The 25,035-nt window shown below is 33.6% G+C and overlaps 3 protein-coding genes across 6 annotated transcripts; all 3 read left to right on the top strand.

Annotated features, from left to right (window-relative positions):
* The first annotated feature begins 1,371 nt into the window (after positions 1-1,371).
* On the top strand, positions 1,372-5,128 carry LOC101218344 (WRKY transcription factor 72A). The gene is made up of 4 exons (XM_004152487.3): positions 1,372-1,668; positions 1,790-1,885; positions 2,813-3,382; positions 3,762-5,128. Exons 1-4 carry the CDS (start codon positions 1,540-1,542, stop codon positions 4,809-4,811), a joined length of 1,845 nt encoding a protein of 614 aa, XP_004152535.1. The 5' UTR covers positions 1,372-1,539; the 3' UTR covers positions 4,812-5,128.
* A 4,502-nt stretch (positions 5,129-9,630) lies between these two features.
* On the top strand, positions 9,631-15,400 carry LOC101214198 (protein IQ-DOMAIN 31). Of its 2 annotated transcripts, XM_011652862.2 has the most exons (8): positions 9,647-10,041; positions 10,181-10,237; positions 10,976-11,076; positions 11,764-12,060; positions 12,286-12,489; positions 12,956-13,036; positions 13,534-14,635; positions 14,970-15,400. In XM_011652862.2, the coding sequence occupies exons 3-8, from the start codon at positions 10,993-10,995 to the stop codon at positions 14,999-15,001; spliced, it is 1,800 nt and encodes a 599-aa protein (XP_011651164.1). In that variant the 5' UTR covers positions 9,647-10,041; positions 10,181-10,237; positions 10,976-10,992; the 3' UTR covers positions 15,002-15,400. The 2 variants fall into 2 exon arrangements, with proteins under 2 accessions (XP_004152439.1, XP_011651164.1); XM_004152391.3 differs by lacking the exon at positions 10,181-10,237 and having other exon boundaries at positions 9,631-10,041.
* A 1,524-nt stretch (positions 15,401-16,924) lies between these two features.
* On the top strand, positions 16,925-24,718 carry LOC101218105 (ABC transporter A family member 7-like). Of its 3 annotated transcripts, none has more exons than XM_011652846.2 (18): positions 16,930-17,058; positions 17,567-17,948; positions 18,074-18,153; positions 18,310-18,457; positions 18,616-18,732; positions 18,875-18,993; positions 19,395-19,553; positions 19,866-20,028; positions 20,105-20,230; positions 20,307-20,390; positions 20,850-21,205; positions 21,587-21,787; positions 21,964-22,073; positions 22,159-22,243; positions 23,184-23,312; positions 23,394-23,499; positions 23,643-23,731; positions 24,232-24,718. In XM_011652846.2, the coding sequence occupies exons 1-18, from the start codon at positions 16,957-16,959 to the stop codon at positions 24,529-24,531; spliced, it is 2,856 nt and encodes a 951-aa protein (XP_011651148.1). In that variant the 5' UTR covers positions 16,930-16,956; the 3' UTR covers positions 24,532-24,718. The 3 variants fall into 3 exon arrangements, 2 of the variants coding, with proteins under 2 accessions (XP_011651148.1, XP_031737652.1); XM_031881792.1 differs by having other exon boundaries at positions 16,977-17,117; positions 24,232-24,531; XR_004214878.1 differs by lacking the exon at positions 24,232-24,718 and having other exon boundaries at positions 16,925-17,058; positions 23,184-23,262.
* Positions 24,719-25,035: the final 317 nt, after the last annotated feature.

Raw genomic sequence — 25,035 nt, 5'->3', positions numbered from 1 at the left:
GGTGTACATGTCAGCATTTGATGTGTCATTATGATAAAAAAAAAGTAATAAAAGTCAAATGAAGGGACCAATGAGAGAGGTTCTTAATTAAATCCATACTCAAAATTTGACTTTACCGTTAATAAATTTTGTAAATGTAGAAAGAAAAGGAATGAGGTGGACGACGGTAGCACGCCGGTGGCTAATCTTAATCTATATCCCACATTTGACCCTTTAATTTTAAAAAAATCCACTTCTCAATCTCACTTCTCTATTATTCATTATTAAAGTGCTGTATTTTGATTTTTTTACGTACGAAACTTCCACCCTCTTCTCTCTTCTTCACAAAACAAATCAATTTTCAATTCACTATTCCAAAAACTATAATTCAACCATTTACTTTGTGAATATACTCATATATATATATATATACACACATTATCTACAACTATTGTATGTATTGAAATAGCTTCCCTAATTACTAGTTAGTGAATATAGATTATATTATATTGTTGCATTATTGACCTTTGATTCCTAAGAGCTTAAGCGGATATTTACATCATCTAACACTCACTCTTTCACTTGTGTGTTTGACATATATGTATGTATATATGTATTTGATAATTGACGTAATTTTGCTTTTAAAGTTTGATACATATGATGACTAATATAATGTCGAAAATATCTTGTACGAATTAAATTGTTATAAAGAGATGTGATTCACGCATTCTCGAAGGCGCGACTTTGTATTACAATAAATGACGACGTAGGTTTTTTGTCAAGTCTATAATCTTAATCTTGAAGTTCCAAAACATTACATTTAATAATAGTTATTTATTTTTCTAATTTTGTGTACGATAGGGTTTGATTTTGAACATTGTATTTACTAAATTTCTTAAATTTTGTAATTTAAATGTAAGAGTCGTTCTAATAGTTGAAAGTTTATTAGTATACTTACTAGGTGGACACATTTTGGAATTGAAAGATTGAATAAACATAACACAACTTTCAATAATAACTAAAACTGGGGCATAAATAGTCGTCGTCGTCGTCTTTAGCTTGTCGAATAAGAAAAGGGGAAAAATATATGGACTATAAAAAAGAAAGAAGAAAAAAAGGAATAGAGAATAGAGAGACTTGTTGTTGGGTACATTTTATCCAAAGAGTTGACGTTTGAATTCTTTGTAGAGAGGTTGTTTAGGTTTTGATTATCAAAATATTTAATAGTGAATTAAAAACAAAGTCTTTCTCTACGTCCTATAATATGAAATTATATATATATATATATATATTTGCAAGTTGAGGGCTTTGAAATGGGGGGGTTTGACATTTAAAGAAGAAAAGGGGGTGCGTTGAAAATATGAAACCCCAAAAATTAGAGATGTGATTGGCAAAAAAATGTGGTATATGGCTAAGTCAAAATAATAAACCTCTTCCCTATTGCTCTTTCATTTCCCTTTATATATATCTTCTCTACAACTCCCATAGACTTCATTCAATTAGGAAAACCCCCCTTTTCAAGCCAAAAAACTAAGAAGACTACGGATATTATTTCTTCCCATGGACGCTGCTGCTGCTTTTGGCCGTCCAAGGCCTGTCGTCAAGACCGAGAAACCTCCCCTTCGCGACCTTAGTGACAACGATCGGAGTTCTCCCTCTAAACAACAACAACAACTTCTCCTCGTTAAGGTATATATATATATATATATTTATAGATAGATAGATCTCGCATTTTCAACTCAAAGTAGACAGTTTTTCCTTTTATGGAAAATTATAGTCGAAATTTCTAATACTTCGTTTGTTCGTTCAGAGAGGGAACAACCATGCAAAACAAGAACATGATACTACTGAAGATAAAACAAGTTGTTCATCTGATCAAAAGGATTTGAGCTGCATCAAACTGCAGGTTGGCTTAATTTCTCTTTTGTTTCATTTCAAGTTTAATTCAGCCTATATAAATCATTATGTATAAACAAAGAACAAAGACTGGGATAGTTTTTTTTCTTCCTATTTTTATAAGAAAAATTGATAATATTTTACATAAAAGTTTTCTGTAATATATATTTTCGATTTATTATTATTATTACTACTTAATTAATTAAAACGGTCAAATATACATATGAGATTAAAAAAAAAGTAAAAAGATCTCATCTCATCTACCCCTAATTATTCTTACAATAATCACCAATTGGGAATAGTTAATATTTATATCTCAGACTTTGAGATTTTAATTTCTTCTTATAATAAATAAACAAAGGGTAACAAATTAAATCAATCCACAATTAAATAATTAAATTTGTAGCTATTTAATTTATTAATCACGTGGTATAAGATTCCATTTCTTTGTAGATTACAATTAATATTAGTATTTAAATGTCCAAAAATGAAGATTAAAGCTTCGATAACAAATTTAAAACAACAATCAACCACAATTTACCATAATCCATATATTTTTTTTTTCAAACTAAAAATTTGGCTCTTAGAATTTTGATCCATTTACTAGATATTTATATGTAATTGATGATAATTAAATTGAACAAAGTTAAATTTTAATTCTTGCAAACATGCTTTTAATAATATTTTAATTAAAAAAATTGTCAAAAATATAAGACAAAATAATTACCTAATAGTTTGTTAATTTTTTTATTTTTGAAAAAAAAAATTATTCGGATCAAATTTTGTAAAAAAACAATTTAAAGTAATTTTAATAATTTTTTTCTAAAAAAGATCATTTCAACTCCATGAAAGATTTTTTTGAGTGAAAAATTAAAATATAATATTTAGCTTTTAGATAAATATATAAAAGTTAATATTATTTTGTTTGGTTGATCAGGAAGATCAATTGGAATCTGCTCGAGCAGAAATGGGGGAAGTAAGAGAAGAAAACCAAAGACTAAAGCAGAGCTTAACCCAAATCATGAAGGATTATGAAGCTTTGAAAATGCAATTCCTGGGGATTGTTGGACGAGACTGTAAGAAAGTACAAGACGAAGACAACGACGTGAATAAGGAACAACAACAACAACAACACGATGACGATCAAATCGAGCTGGTTTCACTTTCTCTGGGGAGATTTCCGGTGTCGGAGAAGAAAAAAATAGTCGATGAGAAAAGCTGTATGAATATCATCGGTGGTGACCACAACGAAGAAGCCGCCTGTAAAGAGGCTTTATCTCTCGGTTTGAACTGCAAATTTGAACGGGAAGAATCAATGATGGCCGTCGCTAAAGAAGTCGATTCTCCAAATAGTTTTGATCATGAGTCGACGAAGGAAGAAGCTGGAGAGACAAATTGGCCATCTAAAGGTGGGAAGACAATGAGAAGTGTTGAAGATGATGTTACACCGCAGAATCCACCCAAACGTGCTAGAGTTTGCGTTAGAGCCCGATGTGAAACCGCCACGGTTAGTACTGTTATATTATATTGTTAACATTAAATTTGTATCAATGTATTGATTTTCAATTTAGTGCTCTTATGATTTGGTCTTATTATAACTTAATCTTTATATCTTCCAAATTTTTGTTAAGTTATTATTTTTTATAAATTTAGTCCTTAATTTGTATTAATTTGACGTATCTAGGCTAATTAAATTGAGGTTTGATTATTTCATAATAGGTCATGATTTATTTGACATGCATCCCGGCTTTAGGCCGCCGTTTATAACAATATTTAGTAACCCGCAAGTTAAAAAGTCAGAAAATATGTATTTTAATTTTAGTTATTAGTTTTTATTATTTATTTAATTATTTCAAAAGTTTGACTTTTCATAATAATTGATGCAGATGAACGATGGTTGTCAATGGAGAAAATATGGGCAAAAGATAGCAAAAGGAAATCCATGTCCACGAGCATATTATCGTTGCACAGGTTCGCCAACATGTCCTGTAAGAAAACAAGTCCAAAGATGCGCTGACGACATGTCGATTTTGATTACCACCTATGAAGGTAATCATAACCATCCATTACCTGCCTCCGCCAACGCCATGGCCTCCACCACCTCTGCTGCTGCCTCCATGCTCCTCTCTGGCTCCACCACCTCCGCAACGGCGGCCTCCTCCTCGTCCACCGCCTCGAATAGTCTCCATGGCCTAAACTTTTACCCAAATAATTCTAAACCCAATTTTTACTTACCCAACAGTAACTCCTCTATAATTTCATCCACTTCCCCAACTCACCCCACAATCACTTTAGACCTCACTTCAAATCCTTCTTCCTCTCCTTCAAGTTCCTCAACCCATTTTGGTAAATTCACATCTAATTTTCCCAATTCTCGTTACCCTTTTACTGGACAACTCGATTTTGGATCTTCTAGAAACAACGTGTTATCATGGAATAACGGTCTTCTTAGTTACAACAGAAATAACCACCCTACTACTACTACTACAACGGCCAACAATATCTACCAAAACTACATCCAACAACAACAACGAAACCCCACCACATCACTACAACATCAACAACCACCTTTACCTGACACCATTGCTGCCGCTACCAAGGCCATCACGGCCGATCCGAGCTTTCAATCTGCTCTCGCTGCCGCTCTTACATCGATCATTGGCACCGGGGGTGCTAGTGCAAGTGCTGGACTCACCAAGTCATTGTCAGGAAGAGGCGAACAATCATTGTTTCAATTGATGACGACGGCAGCTACTACAAATAAAGGAAATGGATGTGGGACAAGCTTTTTGAACAACATTACGACAACGACGACCACCACAAGTAATTCACCACCAACGGGGAATATGGTGTTTGTTCCAACAAATTCGTTGCCGTTTTCGAATTCGAAAAGTGCTTCGGCTTCTCCAGGTGATCATATTGATCTTACCAATTAATTTGATTGATTGGATTTCTGTTGGGTTTTAGGAAATTTTTTTCTTTTTGGTAATACAAAAGTGTAAATTAATAAATATGTTTAAAGTGAAATTAATTAAGTTGTTGATTAATAGGGGATTAGGATCATTAGGCAGTGGGAAATGATACATTTTGTTAATGTTTAGTCATTTATGTGTTAACATTTGTGGAATTTGTTTTAGAGATGATTGGAATTGGAAGCAATTCTTAATTGTAATTCTAATCAAAGTCTTTGTAAATGTAAATTATATTCATCCTTCTTAATCCTCACTTCATTATAAATCACTTGTTTCCTCTTTGATCTTTTTCATAATTTTTTGTGGTTATTTGGATTATCCCAATCAATTTGAGTTTTATTGATTTGTGAAATAAATAAAATTGAATTAACCTTTCATTACTCACCATTTTCTTACAACTTTTGCACAGTAAAAAAGTTCAATTTACTCACTGTCTCACTCCCTCTCTAATATTTTGGATAATTTGAAACATGTTTGGGATGTATTATCAAGTATAAGTTCATGTATCCAATAATTAAATAGATTAACAAGTAAAAATACTGATTAGTCCTTGATCGTATGGAAAAAATCCTAATCGACAACCATTTGTAAAAAATTTCAAAGGTTCAAATTGATCCAAACCGACCCACTAATGATATTAACGATTCATTTTCTATCATTAGCTGAGATTAGTTTAAACATTTACCTATCCATTTTCGTTGAAAAACTAACTACATTAATATTAATGATATTGGTACTTATATTGTTTTCTTAAAATTATTGCAGCAACATGAGGAGACTTTCAATTAGGTGGGAAAGTACTCATTGGCCAATTATGTTGTATTCTTTCCTTTTATATACTTAAAATCCATAATGAGTAGAGAAATTATATAACCAAAGTTTTAATGTAATCTTATTATTTTTCAATTACATCCCATCTTATAACAATATCAAGTAATGTGGCAGCTGGTGTATATATATATATATATTTTTTGATATAAATAAACAATCATGTAACATGATTTTTGTTATTTAATTAGTAATTATTAGGACTAGAGAAGTTAGCCCTTTTAGAATGTCTTTATAAATTCATGATATATAAATTATTTTGAGCCTGGATTAAATCAAATCACCTAATAATAATATAGTTCTCCAATTCGTCTTTCGTCTCCATTAACTATTTTGACATAACTACGTTTATAAGGTTTGAATATATATTTAGATCATCATCTACAACAAGCTTAGCTCTTGCTTGTATTAAAATTAAAGGTATATATATTTGTCCACTTTCTTAAGAAATTAGGTGAATTGATCACTACCTATATAGCTTAGTACAAAACACATCATCGTGCAAAGTGTTCCTTCGACAAAATTCAACATCGATAAGTCAGTTAAGAGATTTTATAGTTTTTTTTGTTCATATAAAGTATAAGAACTGTGATATGATGAATCAAAACCATCTATTTTAAGATTGGTAATCGAAGTGCCGTCTACTAAACCATGGAATCTCTATAAACAAAAGAAAAGTTGGAAACACAAAAGCTATGTTTTGGATTGTTGGCGATCTCCAAAAGTTTGGTTGTGTTGTCTTATACAAATTAATAATATAGCTGAAATTTATAATATGGTTTGGACTTAGGACAGTGACATTTCAACCAACCTTATGTTAATTTATTAATTCCTCCTTTTCTTTTTGATTCGAAATCATATGTTATGTGAATTCTAAAATGAAAATTTACTTTTGTTTGGTTGTGTTTTCAGATTTTCCAATAATTTAATATAAAGTAGAATTCTAAGTGTCGGTGTTGCCATTTTGACATCTTAACTTCATTTGTTTGTTTTCTTTTACTTTCCACTTTTACTTAAAGTTTTGGTTTCGTTTTTAGGCATTGATAATGAAATATGCAAATAAAATTTTAAAACTAATAAATATATGTCAATTTACGTCAAACTCCTAATTCGCCAACACAATCCTAAATAAGTCTGTATTCTAAACATAGTCTCGATAAAAGATTAAGAGGTCAAATTTTATAAAATTAGATGAATCGTTTTAATAGATTAGTCAAGGTAACTAGTATTGAAAATGCTTTATAACTATGTTTGAGTTGAAAATTAATAATAATAATTATTTAATATATCTTATAATTTTAAAACCATTATTCCTTTTAAATATATATTTTATGTTAAAAATATTTAGTGTTTTTCCCATGCAATTTTCCTTCTGATTTCAATTTTTATTTTTATGAGAAGTGTTGACCATAAACAAATTTTTTGCATTACTAGAAAAAGTATATTTTCACTTATTTAATAAAATATGCTTTTCCAAAAATAAAAAAATTGGATAAACTAATGACAATATTTGTAAATAGAAAATAAAAATGGGGGAAGATAATAAATAGGATCACGTGAAAAGCACGAGGGGGGAGGGAATGGGCCCAGTGGGCCTTGGGGGGGAGTTGGGCCAAAAGGAGTGGAGGATAAGATAGAGATGCTTACGTTAGCCGACAGAAGCTGACAATCCACGTTCTAATTTCTGCACTCACACTCCTTAACGCTTTCTTTCACTTCTCTTTCTCTTTCTTTTTCTTTTTTTCCCAACCAAAAGAATGTTTATACTTAAAACACATATTTTTAATTCCATTAAATCACTCTCTTTCTTTTCTAAAAAGCACTTTATTATTCAATTATTAATTTCCCCTTTTACTTTAATTTTATTAAATAAATCTCTTTCTTTTTTTCATTTTTTCAATTTTTCCACTCCACATTATTATTCTTTTCCTTCTCAATTTAATTTATCTCAATTTCTGTATTTCATTAAATATCACAAACACGTTTAAAATATTATAATTTTTTATATAATATAACTCATTTCAAATACGTTTTCTAAATTACAAAAGTAGTCCTATAATTATCGTCTAATACCACTAATTTTGTCATATTCGATATATTAAAAAAATTATAAATATAGTAAAAAATCTTCAAATTTATTATTGATATACCGTATTGCAGAAAATGGACTATGTTATTTTTAACTTTTAAAAAATGTTACATATATTTGATTATTATACCTAAAATTATTTTAAAAAAAGTAATGATTTCTTTTTCTAGTAACTCAAACGTGTGCACTTATAAATTTTGAAACCCCATCGATCATGAAAAACAAAAGATAACGAAGAATCTTTGTAAATTATGCGATTTTCTTTTAAGCATTACGAATCTTTCAAACACACAACTTTATTTAGTCAAACGATTGCGATCAATGAGATAGCTAGAGCTTGACTATAATTTGTTCAATCACTTTATATATATATAAAAAAAATGGTATTGTAAAGTTGTATTATACTTGGATGAGATGTATTCACTTATCTAAATTTAGGTTGTCTCGACATTCTTTAATGTTGCATTACACATACATTTAATATATAATTACAATGATTAATTACTATCAACCAATAATAATAACAACACTCTCTTTATTATTATTTTGGCAATGTACAAAATACTCCACAAAAAAGGACCCCATGCAATTAAAAAAAAGCTACACATTGGGTTATATTAATTATATTTTATAAATATAGAATTTCCCACCAACCAAAACAACCATTTCATTTCTCTTATTTGTATTATTGAGTTGCAACCAACACCCCATTTAGGTTATTATAATTTTTTCAATGCCTTTTGGTGTCTTTGCCAACTAACATTCAATCCTTCATCATCATATAATAATAATATAGAATCTTGCCCCCACAGCTACCATTATACTATACATTCAATTTTTCAAAACAATAATAGTGATAAGCAAAGAAAGAAAATACATCTCAATTTTGTGTATTGAACAAATCATATGAAAGAATGGTATTATACTATTATGTCCAACCTTAATTACTCAACAAGACTACTAGACAATTATCAAATTAAAATTTATACCATTTTTTCCTTTAAATTGTGTTGATTTTATTGAATTCTTGCAACTTTATTTCATTTTTTCCCCCTCTAAATAAGCCTATTAGACCACTCCGACTTATTATTATTATTTTAATTTGTTTTCTTTTTGAGAATGTTTTAAAAAACCAAACCCATGTTTGAAAATCTTGAAAATAGACAATTAAAATGTAATTATTATTTTTAGAATCTAAGTAGAAGTTGTATGTATATCATTGATCAAAATTGGAATGGTTATCTATTTTGAATAGAGTATGTAAGTTGTCTACCTTAGTTATAGTGAAGAGTAATTGAAGTTAAAGTAAAATGAATGTGAATTTGAAGGTGTAGTTAGATAGTTAGATAATAAATGAAAAGGGATTAAAGGAGATGAAATTTAACAAGAGAAACCTATTGCTTTTATTTTTCATATATATTATTACAGAAATCTCAAACATTTAAAGAGAAGTAACAAATATTTGGAGGTTTAATACATGGACTATGTTAACGTAGTTTTACGTTAAACTTAGATATTAATTGAGAGTATAAGTAGGAAATGTATTTGATTAGTAAGTGAATGTGATGTCACACTCTAAAGTTTTAATCATAAACTAACAAAAAATAAGGATTAGTGAAATGAAAAGAGCGTAGGTGTTGGTTCCCAGCGTGACCCGCATGGAAAGCCTCTCGAGCATCCACGTGCACAACCCGAGATCCTCCGGCGCAGTATCACGCGCGTGGCGTGTACGATGTCTGTGACCTTCACTACCCTCACCCTCACCCACCACCTACTCTCTTCTTTCTCCTTTTTCTCGCGCGTCTTCTTCAAAGCACCGCTTCATAAACCCTAAATCCGTAATTTCATGTACTCATCCCCTCCATCCCTCCTATGCTTCCGAATAAAGAAGCCCTTTCTCTTCTTCTTACACTACACTTGGTTCCGAAGTAACTGCCCCTGGGGGCCACTCACCTCATCTCACCTCCCAATTCTTTATTAAACCCAACTGTTTCTCTATTTTTTTCAACCCTTGGTTCAAAACCAGGATTAAATTATTCCAATCCAACGCTTCATGTTAATGTTCCTCACTGTGTTATGATGGTCTAGTGCCGGACTGTAGCGGTTTTTTCTTTTGTTGTTTTGGTTAAAAATTTATTATTGTTTTTGAACTCACCAATGTCAGAGTGAGAGCAGAGTAAAGAAAGCTAATCCACAGCAGCTAAAGAGAAAAAAAGGGGCAAATTTTGAGAAAAAATTAAATTGATGGATCTTTCAAGTTCACGTTTTTTCTAGTTTGTAAGCTTCCTTTTCTCTTTACCCATTTCTCATTCTCGCGCTTCCTTTCCTTTCTTGCTCTCCTTCTTCCCTTTTTTGAATTTTTTTATTTGTTTCTTTTTTTTATTTTTTATTTTTTACTTTCTTGGCTACTGGGTAGATCTCTCTTTGTTTTTCCAGCTGTTTCTTACAGCAGGCTGCAACTTTGGTTTACAGGGTAAGATGATGATCTTGTTTCTTTGGGGTTTTCTTTTCTTTTCAGGAATGTAGAATAGGGTCTTTTTTCTTTTTTCTTTTCAAGTGGGTGTATTGAGTGAGGTGGGTAAGTTTCAGATCTGATGCTTTCTTGGGTACTGAAACTTTTGATTTTGTTGGTAGGGTTTTTTAGATTCTTGGGTTGGTTGTTTTTCTTCATGGGGTTTTCTTAGAATGTTGTTTTTTGTGTGTGGTCTTGATCTATGCGAATTGGGTTTTGTTTGATATTGATCATTTGTGATTGTGATTTGTGGAGTTTTCTTGGTTTTTCTTTCCCGACAACTTGTTTTGTTTTGAGTTCTGTGATGGGTCCTTGAAGCATTTGGACCCTTTGAGACTTTGGATTTGGATGCTTTGATCTGTTGCTTGGAAATGTTTGAAGTCACTGTGATATTTCTTTCTGGGCCAGTGAAGTGAACTAAGATCATTGACTAGGAATGTGAGAGGATTGAATAGTTTGTGCTACTTTGAACGTGGTAGCTCATGGGAGGGAGAATGTTAGTCTAAGGATGATCTAGTAGAATATTTACTGTACATTAGCTGTAGTACCTACCAATTATGTTTAGTTTGGTAATGTTGTGAAGTTGGAGTGCGTAATTGAAGTTTTCTTATTCAAATTAAATGACTTGAGTTTGATGTTTCATATTTTTTATTTAGGGACTCCACATTTCTATTTTTCACTAAGATTCTATCTTTGCAGAGCTCAATCTTTCAGCAATGGGGAAGTCGCCAGGGAAATGGCTCAAGACCATCTTGTTTGGGAAGAAGTCTTCGAAATCTAGTCTTTCTAAGGGCAGAGAGGTGATTTTGAATTTATTGTTGTACAAATGTTTTTCAGTATAATGTAGGTATCTAACCGCTAATTTTCTTTAAGGTTCTTCTATATACACTCAATCTGTGGATCCGTCTGGTTGTATTTGTTGTGAGCCTATATCTCAATTGTAAAGCATTCATATAATCTCTGCCTCATTTTATAAAAAGTGTACTTGTCAGAAGATCAAGCATATCTACTAATAGGATCATGCAAATATGTGCACGGTCGTTGGAACATTAGAAGTGAAATTATAACTTTTAGCTAGATAGTGTCTTGAAGTCCTTCAGTTGAACTTTCACTTTTTATCAACGTACTTTCAGTTTCATTCAAGGCTGCAGATTGAGCCTGTCGTTGTTGATGATCTCTTTGGTAAAGTAGCCTCTGAATCTGTTACTCATTTGGTGTTTGAATGTATTTACAACAGTAAGAATATTTGGTCTACTGTTTTTGATAGATGTAGCATGAGAAACTTAGACTGTACTTGGAATAGACATGTAAGCAATTTGTGTAGGAAAACCGAAGGTTCTAGCGTGACCAGCTGCATCCGGCAACTATATATTTTTAGTGGCAGCAAAGGAACAGTATGATTTTCAGACAGGGTATTTTTGATAGAGATAGTATTGATTAAATTGGAGTACCAAATGTTTAATACTTTTCTCCCTGATATTGTGTAGAGAAATGGAAATGAGAAAGAAGTATTGGTTTCTGCCAAGGCATCAGAAACTACTACTGTTATTAGTCATCCTGTAGCTTCACATCCAACCCCAAATACCATAGATACAAATGAGGGGGTGCCAAAAATTACCAACAATGAAGCAGCTAATGTGTTGCATGAAAGATCAATATCAATTCCAGGAAATCAAGATGCGGAAGTTCAAGGATCTACCTGCCAAGATGCACCATCTGATCCTGAGAGAATCCGTGAGGAGGAGGCTGCAACTAAGGCCCAGGCTGCTTTTAGGGGTTATTTGGTAAGTTCGAAGGACCTGAAAACCAAGGTTCAAGCTGCCTTAAGGTGTTATTATGACTTTTTTTTTCTTTCTTTATTGGGACTCGATGAAATAATCTATCTCTCTCACTGACAGAGACAAGAGGCTTAACTGTTATTCTTGTATGCTGTCTTGTACAATGTGTTTGGTCTATTTTCATTCGTTTGTCTAGACTGAGAATTTTACTGACACGAATTTTGGTTGAAGGCTCGCCGTGCATTCCGGGCCCTCAAAGGTATTATTAGGTTGCAGGCGCTTATTCGTGGTCATTTGGTAAGGAGACAGGCTGCTGCTACTCTATGTTGTATGCTTGGAATTGTTAAGTTCCAGGCTATTGCTCGGGGAAGAAGCGTGAGGCTTTCTGATGTAGGGCTCGAAGTGCAGAAAAAATGTAGATTAGTGCAGATACAGGTACTTCAGAAAAGCACGCTGTTACTGTAATCAACATCCATTTTGTGTACAAGTTTAACCGAATTATTTCATATTGCCTCCACAATTTCTTTTGGTTTTCTACTTTCTCCAATTCCTTTTGTAATGATTTTGATATCTCAGATTCTCATATGATTTTTAAACATACACCTTTATCTAACATATTGGTGTTTAAATGTCACATTATGTTAACAATCATCTTAATCCCATATTTGATGCACTGTACATGTTTTCGAGCTATGTATATAAATATATGGACTTTATTTATGGAAAAGAAACTTCCCTAGTGACTTTAGAACAGACAATAGTTGCATATTTGAAGTGAGCTCATTCATACAAAAATAGGCAGACGCCTTGTAATTCTCTTGTGAGTGTCAGAATTGTTACTTAGAAAAGTAGTTGACAAATCTACCAATTTCTCATCATTTTCAATTCTTTCCAACATCAGGATCAACCATTAGTGGATCCTGCTGGAGTAAGTCTCTCTACACGAATGGCAAAACTTTCTGCAAATGCTTTCACTATCAAGGTAAGTTTACCATTACATCACTCTCCAGACATGGTTCTACATCACTTTAATCAGCATCGAGTAGAACTCTTCTATGCTCGAAGGAAAGATATTCCTAGTATCCCGCAGTCACTTGCAGTGACCATCATGGTTGTTGTTAGAATGTGATAATTGTATGATTTGATATGCTTTTATCGTCTCTCTGTTTGAGGCCCATGAACCTACTGTCTTAAAGCTTTTCTTTTTGTATGTTCATTGTTTTCAGTATACATGGTTCATGGAGATCTGTTAATCAGAAAATAGTTTCCAGTGTAGAGAATGATTATAAAATTTATGGCTATTTTTAAGAAATATATTTGATTCTCATCCAATGCCTATTACCTAACTATTGAGCTTGGGGGGAGCTTCAGAAGCTTGTTTGCCATTTTTTTTTCATGAAAGATTTACAATTGCTGCTTTTTCTTATCTTAATCTGCACTTCATATGATTCTATTTCTATTTGTGATTTGTTCTTGTAGCTTGCTTCATCTACAACTTCAAAACCTATGCAACTCTATTTTGATACTGAAGATGAAAATTCAGTCTTGAAATGGTTAGAACGCTGGTCCAATTCTAGGTTTTGGAAACCAATTCCCCAAGTAAAAAAAGCCCCAGAGTCTAAAACTCAAAGAAGGCTGAGCACTGGTCAAACAGGAGAGGCACATACCGTGAGATCAAAGCGCACAAGGAGAGTTTCTTCAGCAAACAATGCAAACAATGATAGTACTGCAGTCCAATCATCTAGCGAATTTGAGAAACCTAAACGGAATTTTAGAAAGGTCTCTAGTCATTCAGCTGCCGAGCAGGTTCAGGAGAATCCCCAGATGGAGCTCGAAAAGGTCAAGCGTAGTCTGAGAAAGGTCCATAGCCCCGTCGTTGAGAATCCTGCCCAAACAGAAGTTGATGCTGAGAAGCCCAAGGAAAGTTTAGAGAAGGCTTCTAATGGTCTAAGCCGTGACCTTTTGGCAAGAGGTACTAGTAATTCTTCTGAGAAGATGAAAAACGAGGCACTCTCAACAAATCCTGTCCAGCCTGATTTGGAGACAACGCCTGAACAGTTACCAACGAAAGAGATCATTAATGTACCTAATACTGATCCAGTTGTAGATTCACCACCTTTGATTGAGAGCAGTAACATAGATAAGAGCGTTACAGGAGATGAGGCTGCCGTGGAGACTAAGCCTCTGACAGAGATCTACCCTCAAGATGAAATCAGCCCATTACCAAATGGGGAATCGAACCACAAAGAAGATTATACTAACAACGAGAATCCGAAATCTGGTAGGAAATCTTCTACTCCAGCCAAGCAAGAGCGAGTAGAGAATGGGTTGCAACACAGTCCAACCTTACCTAGCTACATGGCAGCAACTGAATCTGCAAAGGCAAAACTGAGAGCACAAGGATCTCCAAGATTTGGACAGGATAGTGAAAGAAGTAACCTCAACCGACGTCATTCTTTACCGTCGCCCACTAATGCTAAAATTAGCTCACAGTCTCCACGAACACAAAGACTCACTCAAGCGGGTGGCAAAGGAGGAAATAAAAATGACAAGGCACTTCTGGGATCAAGAGATGGAAATGGTAAGCATTCTTCTGTTCAATATAAACTTTATTTTCTCTTATATCCATGTTAAACTAGCCTGACAGCATGTGCACATCATGATCCTTTTGAGTGAGTTTGTATCCTTACCTGTTAGAGATGAATTAACTTTTCCTCATCCTACAACTCTGTCGTTCATACTGAATAAATACTCCTCATCTTCTGAATCTAAATGTTAAATCTTTAACATGAATATAGACATGTAATTTCCTCTTAACACTAATCCCTTGCATCAATTTGAAAATAACATTAAGAATCCAAAATAATTTGTCTTTTCATCCCGCTGAAACACCATATTTCTGATATTTTATGTAGGAAAGGTAATCCAAGCAGACTGGAGAAGGTAAATTTGGGTTCTCAGATGTCAAAAACTATTGAGGGGTGAATTTCATCTGAAGGCTTTTTGATTCATACATTTGTGATCAGCCATCACCTATTCAGTGACTGAGTCCATCTTCTGCTCAAGGAGGGGCTGCTGAGGCCAATATGGTCTTATCTGATTATCCTTTCATCTTGGTTGTTTGAGTGCATGTACATCATAGGTTTTAAGTTTTTTTCTTTCTTGTTTTCTGTTTTTTCCCCCCGAGTTTTTTATGCTGCTGCAATTACAGATTATTTAAAGGTACTCTGTTCTATTACAGGTTGTTTATACTGTATCTGTTGTGATTATTATGTTCAATGGACACCTTAATTATGTTGGTCTCGTGGATATTATTTTGTGAATTTGCAAATGCTTATTGCCTCTACTCCTGATAAAAGTTGCTTGCCATGGAAACTGCAAACACATTATCTACTACATCCATGGATGAACATGGCAGTTCTACTTGAGCATTCTTTTACTAGAAATAATAACTTTCTGCTGTTCTTCACTGGGTTTCACTCAGCTTACTCTATGATTCTGATTCATATATTTTCGTTGATTTTTATCTTTGGAGTGAAAAAGTAAAAAGTGGAAGTAGCATATATTCACCAAGTGGATTGGAACTTGATTCTTTCCATTCTTCTCTCTTTGAAATGTTTACTGTTCCACCATCGCTTCTAACCAGATTTGATATTTTCTTTAAAATGCTTTGCAAATTTACAAATATGATTTTCCTACCCCAGGTGAAAAGTCCTTCCCTTTTTGGTTGAGGAGGGATTTGTACCTCGACATCGTGGTTCGTAACCACGTGCTATAATCCTTTGAGCCATAGATTCCACTCCATCTTCACTGATCTGTTCATGGGTGTACCCTCAGAAAAGGAGCCTTTCCTCTCTCTAGTTACTCTGTAAGAAAAGTGCGTTCCAATGTGTGAAGTGAGAGTAGTGGGGGAGTAGTAGTTTTGAATAAGATGACTTTTTCATGTTTTTTGTATTGATATTGAAAAGTAATAAGAATTAGAGGTGTTGAGTTTTTTATTATCTTGGCGTCGAGGTATTTTTTTGCATTCTAGATGGATTGGTGTGATTTCTCATTCCACTACACATAGGAACCAGAGTAATAGACCATGAGAAACGTTGATGGTGATGGTGATGTTGATAAATGATTTTTTTTTATAGATTGAACTATCAACTTTTGTGATCATTATTAGTATCTACGTTGAGTAGTTAACTACAATGAAGGAGAATAAATTTAGAAAATTGAATCAGATGACAAAAATATTTAGAAAAATGTAGTCCATAACATTTTTATTTTTGTATTGTAAATATGACAAGTAATTAGATATATCAACGATTATTTAGAAAATGTAATGACATTAGTATTATAATAATAAATTTTTTTGCTATTTTTACAAATGTTCCAATAAATTTTGGCATAGTCTAATTTTTTTAGTATATATATTGTTTAATTGTCTATTGACTCTTTTTTTTTTTTTTTTGAGGTTGATGTAATACTATAGTATGGGTATGGGCAGTGTGATTTTATATATATGTACTGTACAAAATTTGTGAATTTTTTTCTATAGATTATATTTTAAATGTGTAAAGAGTAAAATTAGTAATTCTATAGACTAGCCTAGCTGAAGAAAGGGATATAAAAATGAAAAGATTATTGAAATTTTATTTGATTCACCTAAGTTTCATATCAAAATATTCTCTGATGTAAGAATAAGAGAGAGAGAATGTGAGCTCGATTAAGTGATGTAAACCAAAGATTGTACGTTAGAAAAGGGCGAAAGTTAGTTAGATTTATTTTTAACCATAAATAACAACAAAGAGAAATTCTAAGTTTCAAAAAGTAAAAAGGAAAAAGAAAAACAATAATCTTGTAGTAGAATTTTCCTTGTGGGTTACGTAAAGGAAAAGGAATTTCGTTTTCTCCATGCAGACTTCCGGTTTCAAACGCCTGGGGGATACACCAACGAGGGCCACGACCTTCTGGACCCAAGCAAATGGTCTTCTCAGAAAAAACTTAACCTTCCAGGTCTTTCTTCTCCTTCCCTTTCCTTCTCTTTGCAGCTTCTGTTTAAGAAATCCTTACAGGTACTCTCCATTCATTTCCTTTTGGATTTGATTCATTTAATTTTGATGTTTTCTTTTTATACTGGGTATGTCTAGATTTTGAAATCTAATTGTGAAATGGTATAAATACTGTTATTTGGTTGTTTTTGGTTATGATTTTTTTTTTTTGAAGTATATCATTAGTTTTCAGATTAGATTTGATTTGTGTAGTTGTTTTATGGTTAGTATTAAATGATTCATGGACATATAGTTCTCACTCTATGTTTAAATCAATATACAGGTATTTTATTTGACTCAAAATATTTTATAACAGTAATCAATCTTTTCATGCACCAGTTCCATATTTATTTCTACCTATTATATTATGATCATTGCAATCAATCACTATTGCTAATATAAAAGGGACCAGAGACAAGAAATGATATCTCATTTGTCTAATATGGTCAAACTTTACTTCTTTTTTCACTCAGAAACGAAATTTGAGGACAAATTCTCGTCTGATTTTATTCCCATTCATCCTCTGTTCATTGCTCGGTGTAATTCAGACAATAGTCGATAGAACCTTGGATGACCCGTTTATCAGATGTGGTTGTGCTTGTGTTGATACGAATGGAGACGGTAAATGTGAGAAAGTTTGTGGGGTAGAGTACTCAAGTTCGTTACAAGCATCATCCTGCCCCATTCCAAGTCCTCCACAATGGGCTCCTATATTGCAAATGCCTGCTCCTGATTTCCGGGCTGTGAGAACAGATTTTTCTCCATACACAGACTTGCCAAATGAATCATGCAGGGAGTCAATGTCATGTCCTGTTACTATGCTTTTCACTGGAAAGAATCGCTCTCTTGGAAATAGTATGACCCATTTTTTTTTCCAAGTACATTTTAACTAAGGTGTTGAAGTTATCTTTGTGCTGTCTGCTTCAATTGGATTTGTTGAATTTAACTGGTAATGAAGGTTATTTTGCTCATGTGGGTAGTTCTGGCTGGAAATATGGTCCCAAGTTCTTTGTTTTGGAATTCTTCTGATGCTCTGAATGCTGTATCTCTTAACGTTATGGTAAGCTATCTTCTCCATCAACTTCTGTCTCTCTCTCTTTCCTGGTCTATATTTCTAATGTTGTTGCAGTTTTCTCTCCAATTTACATTGTTTATTCAACGTTCGATGCAACCATATCATTCACTTTCTCTGTAATTGTGTGGTCTAATGTTTCAGGGATCAGAAACGAAGCCTGGTACAGAAAATTATATTGATTTCGCTTTCTTTTCAAATCTTCCTTTATATTATGTGCAACGTCAGTGTGCGACAGGCTCGACATTGTCAATTCCTCTTTCACTATACTCTCTTGAAAGCAAACAAAAAGGTAGTATGTCATAGACTACCTATCCTCTACAAACTTTCTAGGTCTCCCATTCACTATGTAAGATTAAGATTTATGTTTGTGGGTCAACATGGATGTGTATGAATCTATAATTGAGTCATAATTAAGAGAGTTTAATCATCCTTTGCTCTCGAATCCAGTTGCATGTGTTCAAGGCCTACAATTGTGGCGCAATAGTGCTTCACAGGTGAATGATGAGATATACAAAGGTTACGTAAACGGGAATCCCAAGGGGAAAATCAATGAGATTCTTTCAGGTTTGTTCTTTTTTTTTTTTTTTTTTCAAATATTTATTATTATTTTTATGAGAGGAAGATTCTTTCAGGTTCATTAAACCTTTAATCTTGATTTGAGCTGTTTTCATTTCATTCCAAGTGCTCACGACTTTCTATTTTGCAGGCTTTGATTTCTTAAATTCGGATAGGAACAACTTTAATGTGACTATATGGTATAATTCATCTTATAATGGTGGCTCTGGCTTGAGCGTTCTGTTGCGGGTGCCACGCTCGGTTAATCTGGTACAGAGAAACTTGTGAACTGTTGAAGGATCCCTCACCTTATCCCCCCATTCCAAACCTCTTTTGATCCATTCCTGATTTGCGACATGTAGTTTATTTCTACTGAAGGAAAATAGAACATCTATGCATAATTACAACTTTGTTCCCATTTCTTTAATTTTAGCCTATGCAGGAGTACGTAGTGAATTTCTGTAGTAAATAACATATATACGCTGTTAGTAAGGCTATCAGGATAATGAATGACCAAACTTTGTGTAAATGGATGACCTCTTCTGTGATTGCATCCTTAATGTTTCTTTTAATTTTATATACATACATACATATATCTCATTTGTCACTACCTTTCTACTTTCCTAGTATGATGAAGGCTGACAAGGGTAGTCCTCTCCCTATGTTCTTAGGCATCCAATGGCTATCTTAAGTTTAAGTTAGGAGCACGCATAGAGATGCCCTTTCAGTTTGTCAAAGAAATGCCGAAACATGAGACAAAGATGAAGTCGGATTTTTCTTCTCAACTTGGTGCACTATTTTTTACGTGGGTCATCCTCCAGCCTTTTCCAGTAAGTAGATCAATGTTTGTGCATTTTCACCGCTCAGAAGCACCGAAGTTTACTGTCTGTCACATCTACCACAGAATTCCATCTGTTTAGTTGCAGGGAACTTAAAGAATATAATAACCTCAGTGTTTAATATCTCCGCAGAAGAAGTTTCTAAGTATACGACCCTCTTAGTCAACACTGTCATAATAGTGGTACTTTTCATGCTGCATATAGTGATGTCCTTGGTTCAACATTTTGGGCGTTGAAACTTACAAGGAAGATCACTTCATTTCTTTATTTAATTTTAAAAATATTTTATTTCTATCTTGTCAGGTTATCTTGACATCGTTGGTAACTGAGAAGCAACAGAAACTGAGAATCATGATGAAAATGCATGGGCTTGGTGATGGGCCTTATTGGGCGATTTCATATGCTTATTTTCTCGCAATTTATTCATTATACATGTTTTTTTTCGTGTTGTTTGGTTCAGTTGTAGGTAAGATATATTTTGACACTCTTAACTTTACATACCTTCCTGGTTCCAAGCTTTGATAAACTTTACTTTCTTGCAGGGTTAAAGTTTTTTACAATGAATGACTACAGTATCCAGTTAGTGTTTTATCTCTTGTTTATAAATTTGCAAGTCTCCATTGCCTTTCTAATGGCTAGCACGTTTTCAGATGTCAAGACAGCTGAAGGTTTGGTTTTATTTAAATCAACAGGACTTTGTATCAGTTTAACTCTAAGCTGACACACGAGTGTATCATTTTGCAGTTTCGGCATATATTTGTGTCTTCGGAACAGGGCTCTTAGGTGGATTTCTCTTCCAATTTTTTCTTGAAGATCCTTCATTCCCACGTTAGTAAATTCCTCAAGTCAGGTTTCATTTGGACTAAAAATTTTGAGCAATTACTGTTACGAACTGTCTTATATTGTTTTTGAGAGGTTCTAAGAATTCAAGTCCACTCAAACTTCTTTTGAATTCTTTCAGTAGTATTTAGGTTGTCTAGATAGGGAGTTAGAGAATTTGAACTACTTAAGTATTTTTCAGCTTAAAAAAAACTACACTAGGATGCTTGGAAGCTTTCTGAGGACTAAGTCTTACGAGCATCAATACATTCTCAATGTCTAGAAGTCATCTTTATCTAATTGCTTGATGGAATCTTATATTTTTACTAACGTCTGATAATATTTTATTTTTATGTTATAATGATCCTCATGGTCTCATATTGGTTGGCAAGGCTCTCTCCACAATTGTATGGAATTCAAGCTTGTCCATCTAATGTTTGCTTCTGATATCCATTCTTTGTGGTATAGATGGCTGGATTATATTGATGGAGTTATATCCTGGATTTTTGCTATATCGTGGGTTGTATGAGTTTGCATTTTATTCTACCAGTGGGAATCAAGTAGGGACTTCTGGGATGCGATGGGGAGATTTCATTGATAGTACCAATGGAATGAGAGAAGTCTTTGTCATTATGTTTTTTGAGTGGATAGTGGTGCTTCTAGTTGGATATTATATCGATCAAGCTATATCATCGGGAAGTTGGAAGCATCCATTGTTTTTCCTTCAAAGACACGACAAAAAACCTGCACCTCAGAATCTTGTTCCGGAGAGGCAAGGATCAAAAGTTGTGGTTCAGATTGATAAACCTGATGTCAGAGCAGAGGTAACTTTTTTCTTGATACTTCCATCTATTTTACTGTTACATTTTGAAGTACTCACGTATGCATGCTTCTGATGAGTTTCATAATCTATTCATCTTTTGCTTTTTATCAAGTATTTCTCTTCCTCATGATTCAAGAGGGATTCTATATTGCGAATATTGTAAATGGCTTCGTCAAACTGCCCTTTGAATATATTTTGTCATATTGCAACTGTATAGCTGCCTGTTCAATGAGTACTATCCTCTTTGTGAGGTTTGCATGATTTATTTATTGTAATATATCTGAATTTTAAGGTGAAATTTATGGATTATTTTCTTTGAAAGAGAGCTGAATCATTACCACCTGAATTATGACTTATGTCAATTTTTTTCTTTTCCTTCCAGAGGGAGAAGGTCGAACAGTTGATAAAGGATAGACATCCAAGTCATGGCATCATATGTGACCATATCAAAAAGGTGTATCCAGGAAGGGATGGGAACCCCGAGAAGTTTGCAGTTAAAGGACTGTCTCTTGCTATAGACCGAGGAGAATGCTTTGGGATGCTAGGTCCTAATGGTGCGGGAAAAACCTCCTTTATCAGTATGGTGAGCTAAAATTTCTCCTTTGTATTTCGTCTTTGGTGAATGCCGATTTGCTATTTATTTGTTTCCCTTATTTCTTTGGAATTTTTACTTTCTTGTTGCCAATGAATCCCCATACGAGGATACACATAAGTTCTTATTTTTACTTGTAAATTTCTCACACGAGGATCCTTTTTCAGATGATTGGTCTTACAAAACCAACCGCTGGAACAGCCTTTGTTGAAGGTCTGGACATAAGGACTGAGATGAATGGCGTATATGCAAGCATGGGCGTTTGTCCACAGCACGAGTAAGCTTATATATATTCTGCTGGACATTTTTATGCTGACTCTTAAATCGAATATTCTTATTTTTTATTTCTTGGAATTCTGTAGCCTGCTATGGGAAACCTTAACAGGAAGGGAACACCTACTCTTTTATGGCAGACTCAAGAACTTAGAAGGTTCTGCTTTAGTACAAGTAAGCATACTATTAAACTGAAATCATCGTCCTTGTTGATACCATGGAATTTCAGGCTATTGTGTGGCTCGAAAGACTGTCAATCCTATGAAGTTGGGGATCATAACATTCGTATGTTCTTCAAACAGAATGTGCACCTTTCATCCTAAAAAGAAACCCAAAGAAATTACCATTTAGAAAAGTAGTAAAGTTCTCATTTGTTTTACTTGAAAAACATTGAAAATTTTCTTAGGAAAAAAAATGAAAAAAGTTTAGAGAAGCTTTTTAGAACCGCTGTCAGTTTATTTAGCGGTCAATAAGAGTGAATGTCGTAAATAATAAAAAGGCTTGAAGGAGATAGGTTCAAGTCATGACGACCATCTATCTATGGTTTAATATTCTACAAATTTTTTAGACTATTCCTTGGCAACCAAATATGGTTGAGTTATACAATTATCTCAGTAGTTTTCTAGTTGAGATGGACACTAATTGGCATAAAAACTCACAGAAATTATTAAATAATCGAAAAGATTTTTAAAAGACTATCATATATTAGTGAAGGTTTGAACCTGAACTCAAGAGACAGATGATAAATTGTAAAACAAAGAGTAAGCATGAGGAAACACCTATAGACTGGTTTTTTAAAAAGATCAATGTATAAAAGTTGAAGACGAGGATAAAATTGTACCTCCCTCACAATGAATGAGGTCATTATGTTATGAGGAAACACATTTTACGTTAATGTACTAGCATTCCAGCGTAAGTATGTCATGGGGTATAGTAGATCCAATATCTTTATATGTCACTAACTCTTAGAAAAGTGAGCATGCATGCAAAGACTGAAACGTAGAGATTTTTTGTTTGTTTGTTTGTTTTTTTTTTTTTTTGCTGGGTAAAACAATGGAAGATGCATTAGATAAAGAAATATTATGTTATCATCATTGCTCTTTAACTGCTTCAGGCAGTGGAAGAATCTCTCAAGGATGTCAACCTCTTCAAAGGAGGAGTAGCAGACAAACAAGCTGGGATGTACAGTGGAGGTATGAAGAGGAGGCTTAGTGTCGCTATATCACTAATTGGATATCCTAAAGTAATGTATCGATCTATTTTCATTCTTTATCTTAAAATTCCCTTTCTATATCTGAAATCACCTTTAAAAATCATTGTGAAGGTTGTTTATATGGATGAGCCAAGCACTGGCCTAGATCCAGCTTCAAGAAAAACTTTATGGAATGCTGTGAAGCGTGCAAAGAAAGATCGAGCAATCATCCTTACTAGTATGCTTCCCTTCGCTTTCCAGTCTCATTTTGCATTTAGAACTTAATCATAACACGACTTGAGATTTTGTATCGCATGCGGTTCCTTATTCCATGTTTCCTCTCTAATTCTAATATTGAAGAAAACTTATTTATATCATCAGCACATTCTATGGAAGAGGCAGAAGTCTTATGCGATCGGATAGGAATTTTTGTAGATGGATGCCTCCAATGTGTTGGACATCCAAAAGAGGTAACTTATTTGATCTCTGAGCCATAGATAATATAACTTTGGTCATTAAACCTATTATAAACCTTTTCGCCTGTCGGTTCTTGTTTCCCTCAGTATAGAGAGGAACAAGTGCAAGAGCACGCAAAAAAAAAGAAAATTCAATGTTATCAACCCGATGAGGACCTCCTAGTTTGATTTCCTTGAGCAACTTCCTAGATTCTCTCTTATCTTCCAACTTCCCTTCCAAATACATTATTCCTTTCTTTCACCCTCTTCCCTTTGCTCTCACACTGCTTTTCATCCGATTTTGCTGTCAAAGTTGGTGAAGGAAAAAAGAACGCTTTTCTTATAAATAGAGAAACACACACACACACACACATGTCAGAGGAGTGTTCATGAAAAAGCATTATCTTTATCTTGATTCCATTCAACCCATAGTGTTGTTTTCTTTACCTTCTGCATGCTGTGATGTGAATTCTTCACACACAAGTATTTTACTAAATTGGAAAATCTTTGGACAGCTTAAAGCCAGATATGGTGGGGTTTATGTATTTACAATGACAACATCCTCTGATCATGAGGGATATGTTGAGGACATGGTGAAGCGATTAGCCTCTGGAGCAAAGAAGATATACCATTTATCTGGAACACAAAAATTTGAGCTTCCAAAACATGATGTTCGGATAGCTGAAGTGTTTTTAGCAGTTGAAGAGGCCAAAAGCAGATTTACGGTTTTGGCTTGGGGTTTGTCTGATACCACTTTAGAAGACGTCTTTATCAAAGTTGCTAATTCAGCCAAGTCTTCACATACGCTTTCTTGAATTCTTGTTGCTTTCTCTTTTTCAAAATTCTAAAAGAGAATGGCAATCTAATTATTTCATTTTTGTAACTGAATCTATTTAACATTATTTAATTTTTGAGACCGAGTAATAGGATGTCTTAAAAGGTGGATTTTATTTGATTTAATTATCTAAAAGACCCATTTTAAAGGTCTACAATCACAAATCATCCACTCAATTCTTTTTTAATAATGTCAAATCTCACATCCTCACATGAAATTACAACATTACTCTCAATATTGATTTAGAGTTTTTGTTTCATCCTCCTCTCAGCCAGTCACATTTTTTTCTATCTTCTTTCTTCTTCTTCTCTAGACAAGAGTAATGCCAACCAAAATGTGTGAGATTGATCGACATCAACAAGAGCGACACCAAATGAGACGGGCTTGCTTTTTCGCATGCAATCAAATATATTTTGGTAATTTTACTCAAATTTGACGTCAACAAAGATATCTTTTAACAAACGAATAGTTTCACAGTTTTCTT

Source organism: Cucumis sativus, chromosome 1, assembly GCF_000004075.3.
Source record: "Cucumis sativus cultivar 9930 chromosome 1, Cucumber_9930_V3, whole genome shotgun sequence".
Taxonomy (NCBI): Eukaryota; Viridiplantae; Streptophyta; class Magnoliopsida; order Cucurbitales; family Cucurbitaceae; genus Cucumis; species Cucumis sativus.
This window is presented reverse-complemented; position numbering and strand designations above follow the sequence as displayed.

Coding starts and splice junctions, on each gene's coding strand:
- LOC101218344 (XM_004152487.3), top strand. CDS start 1,540: ATGGACGCTGCTGCTGCTTTTGGCCGTCCAAGGCCTGTCGTCAAGACC. Junction 1,886..2,812: donor TGAGCTGCATCAAACTGCAG/GTTGGCTTAATT, acceptor TTGGTTGATCAG/GAAGATCAATTGGAATCTGC. Junction 3,383..3,761: donor CCCGATGTGAAACCGCCACG/GTTAGTACTGTT, acceptor TAATTGATGCAG/ATGAACGATGGTTGTCAATG.
- LOC101218105 (XM_011652846.2), top strand. CDS start 16,957: ATGCAGACTTCCGGTTTCAAACGCCTGGGGGATACACCAACGAGGGCC. Junction 18,154..18,309: donor CTGTATCTCTTAACGTTATG/GTAAGCTATCTT, acceptor CTAATGTTTCAG/GGATCAGAAACGAAGCCTGG. Junction 18,994..19,394: donor TGCCACGCTCGGTTAATCTG/GTACAGAGAAAC, acceptor CTATGTTCTTAG/GCATCCAATGGCTATCTTAA.
- LOC101214198 (XM_004152391.3), top strand. CDS start 10,993: ATGGGGAAGTCGCCAGGGAAATGGCTCAAGACCATCTTGTTTGGGAAG. Junction 11,077..11,763: donor GTCTTTCTAAGGGCAGAGAG/GTGATTTTGAAT, acceptor GATATTGTGTAG/AGAAATGGAAATGAGAAAGA. Junction 13,037..13,533: donor CAAATGCTTTCACTATCAAG/GTAAGTTTACCA, acceptor TTGTTCTTGTAG/CTTGCTTCATCTACAACTTC.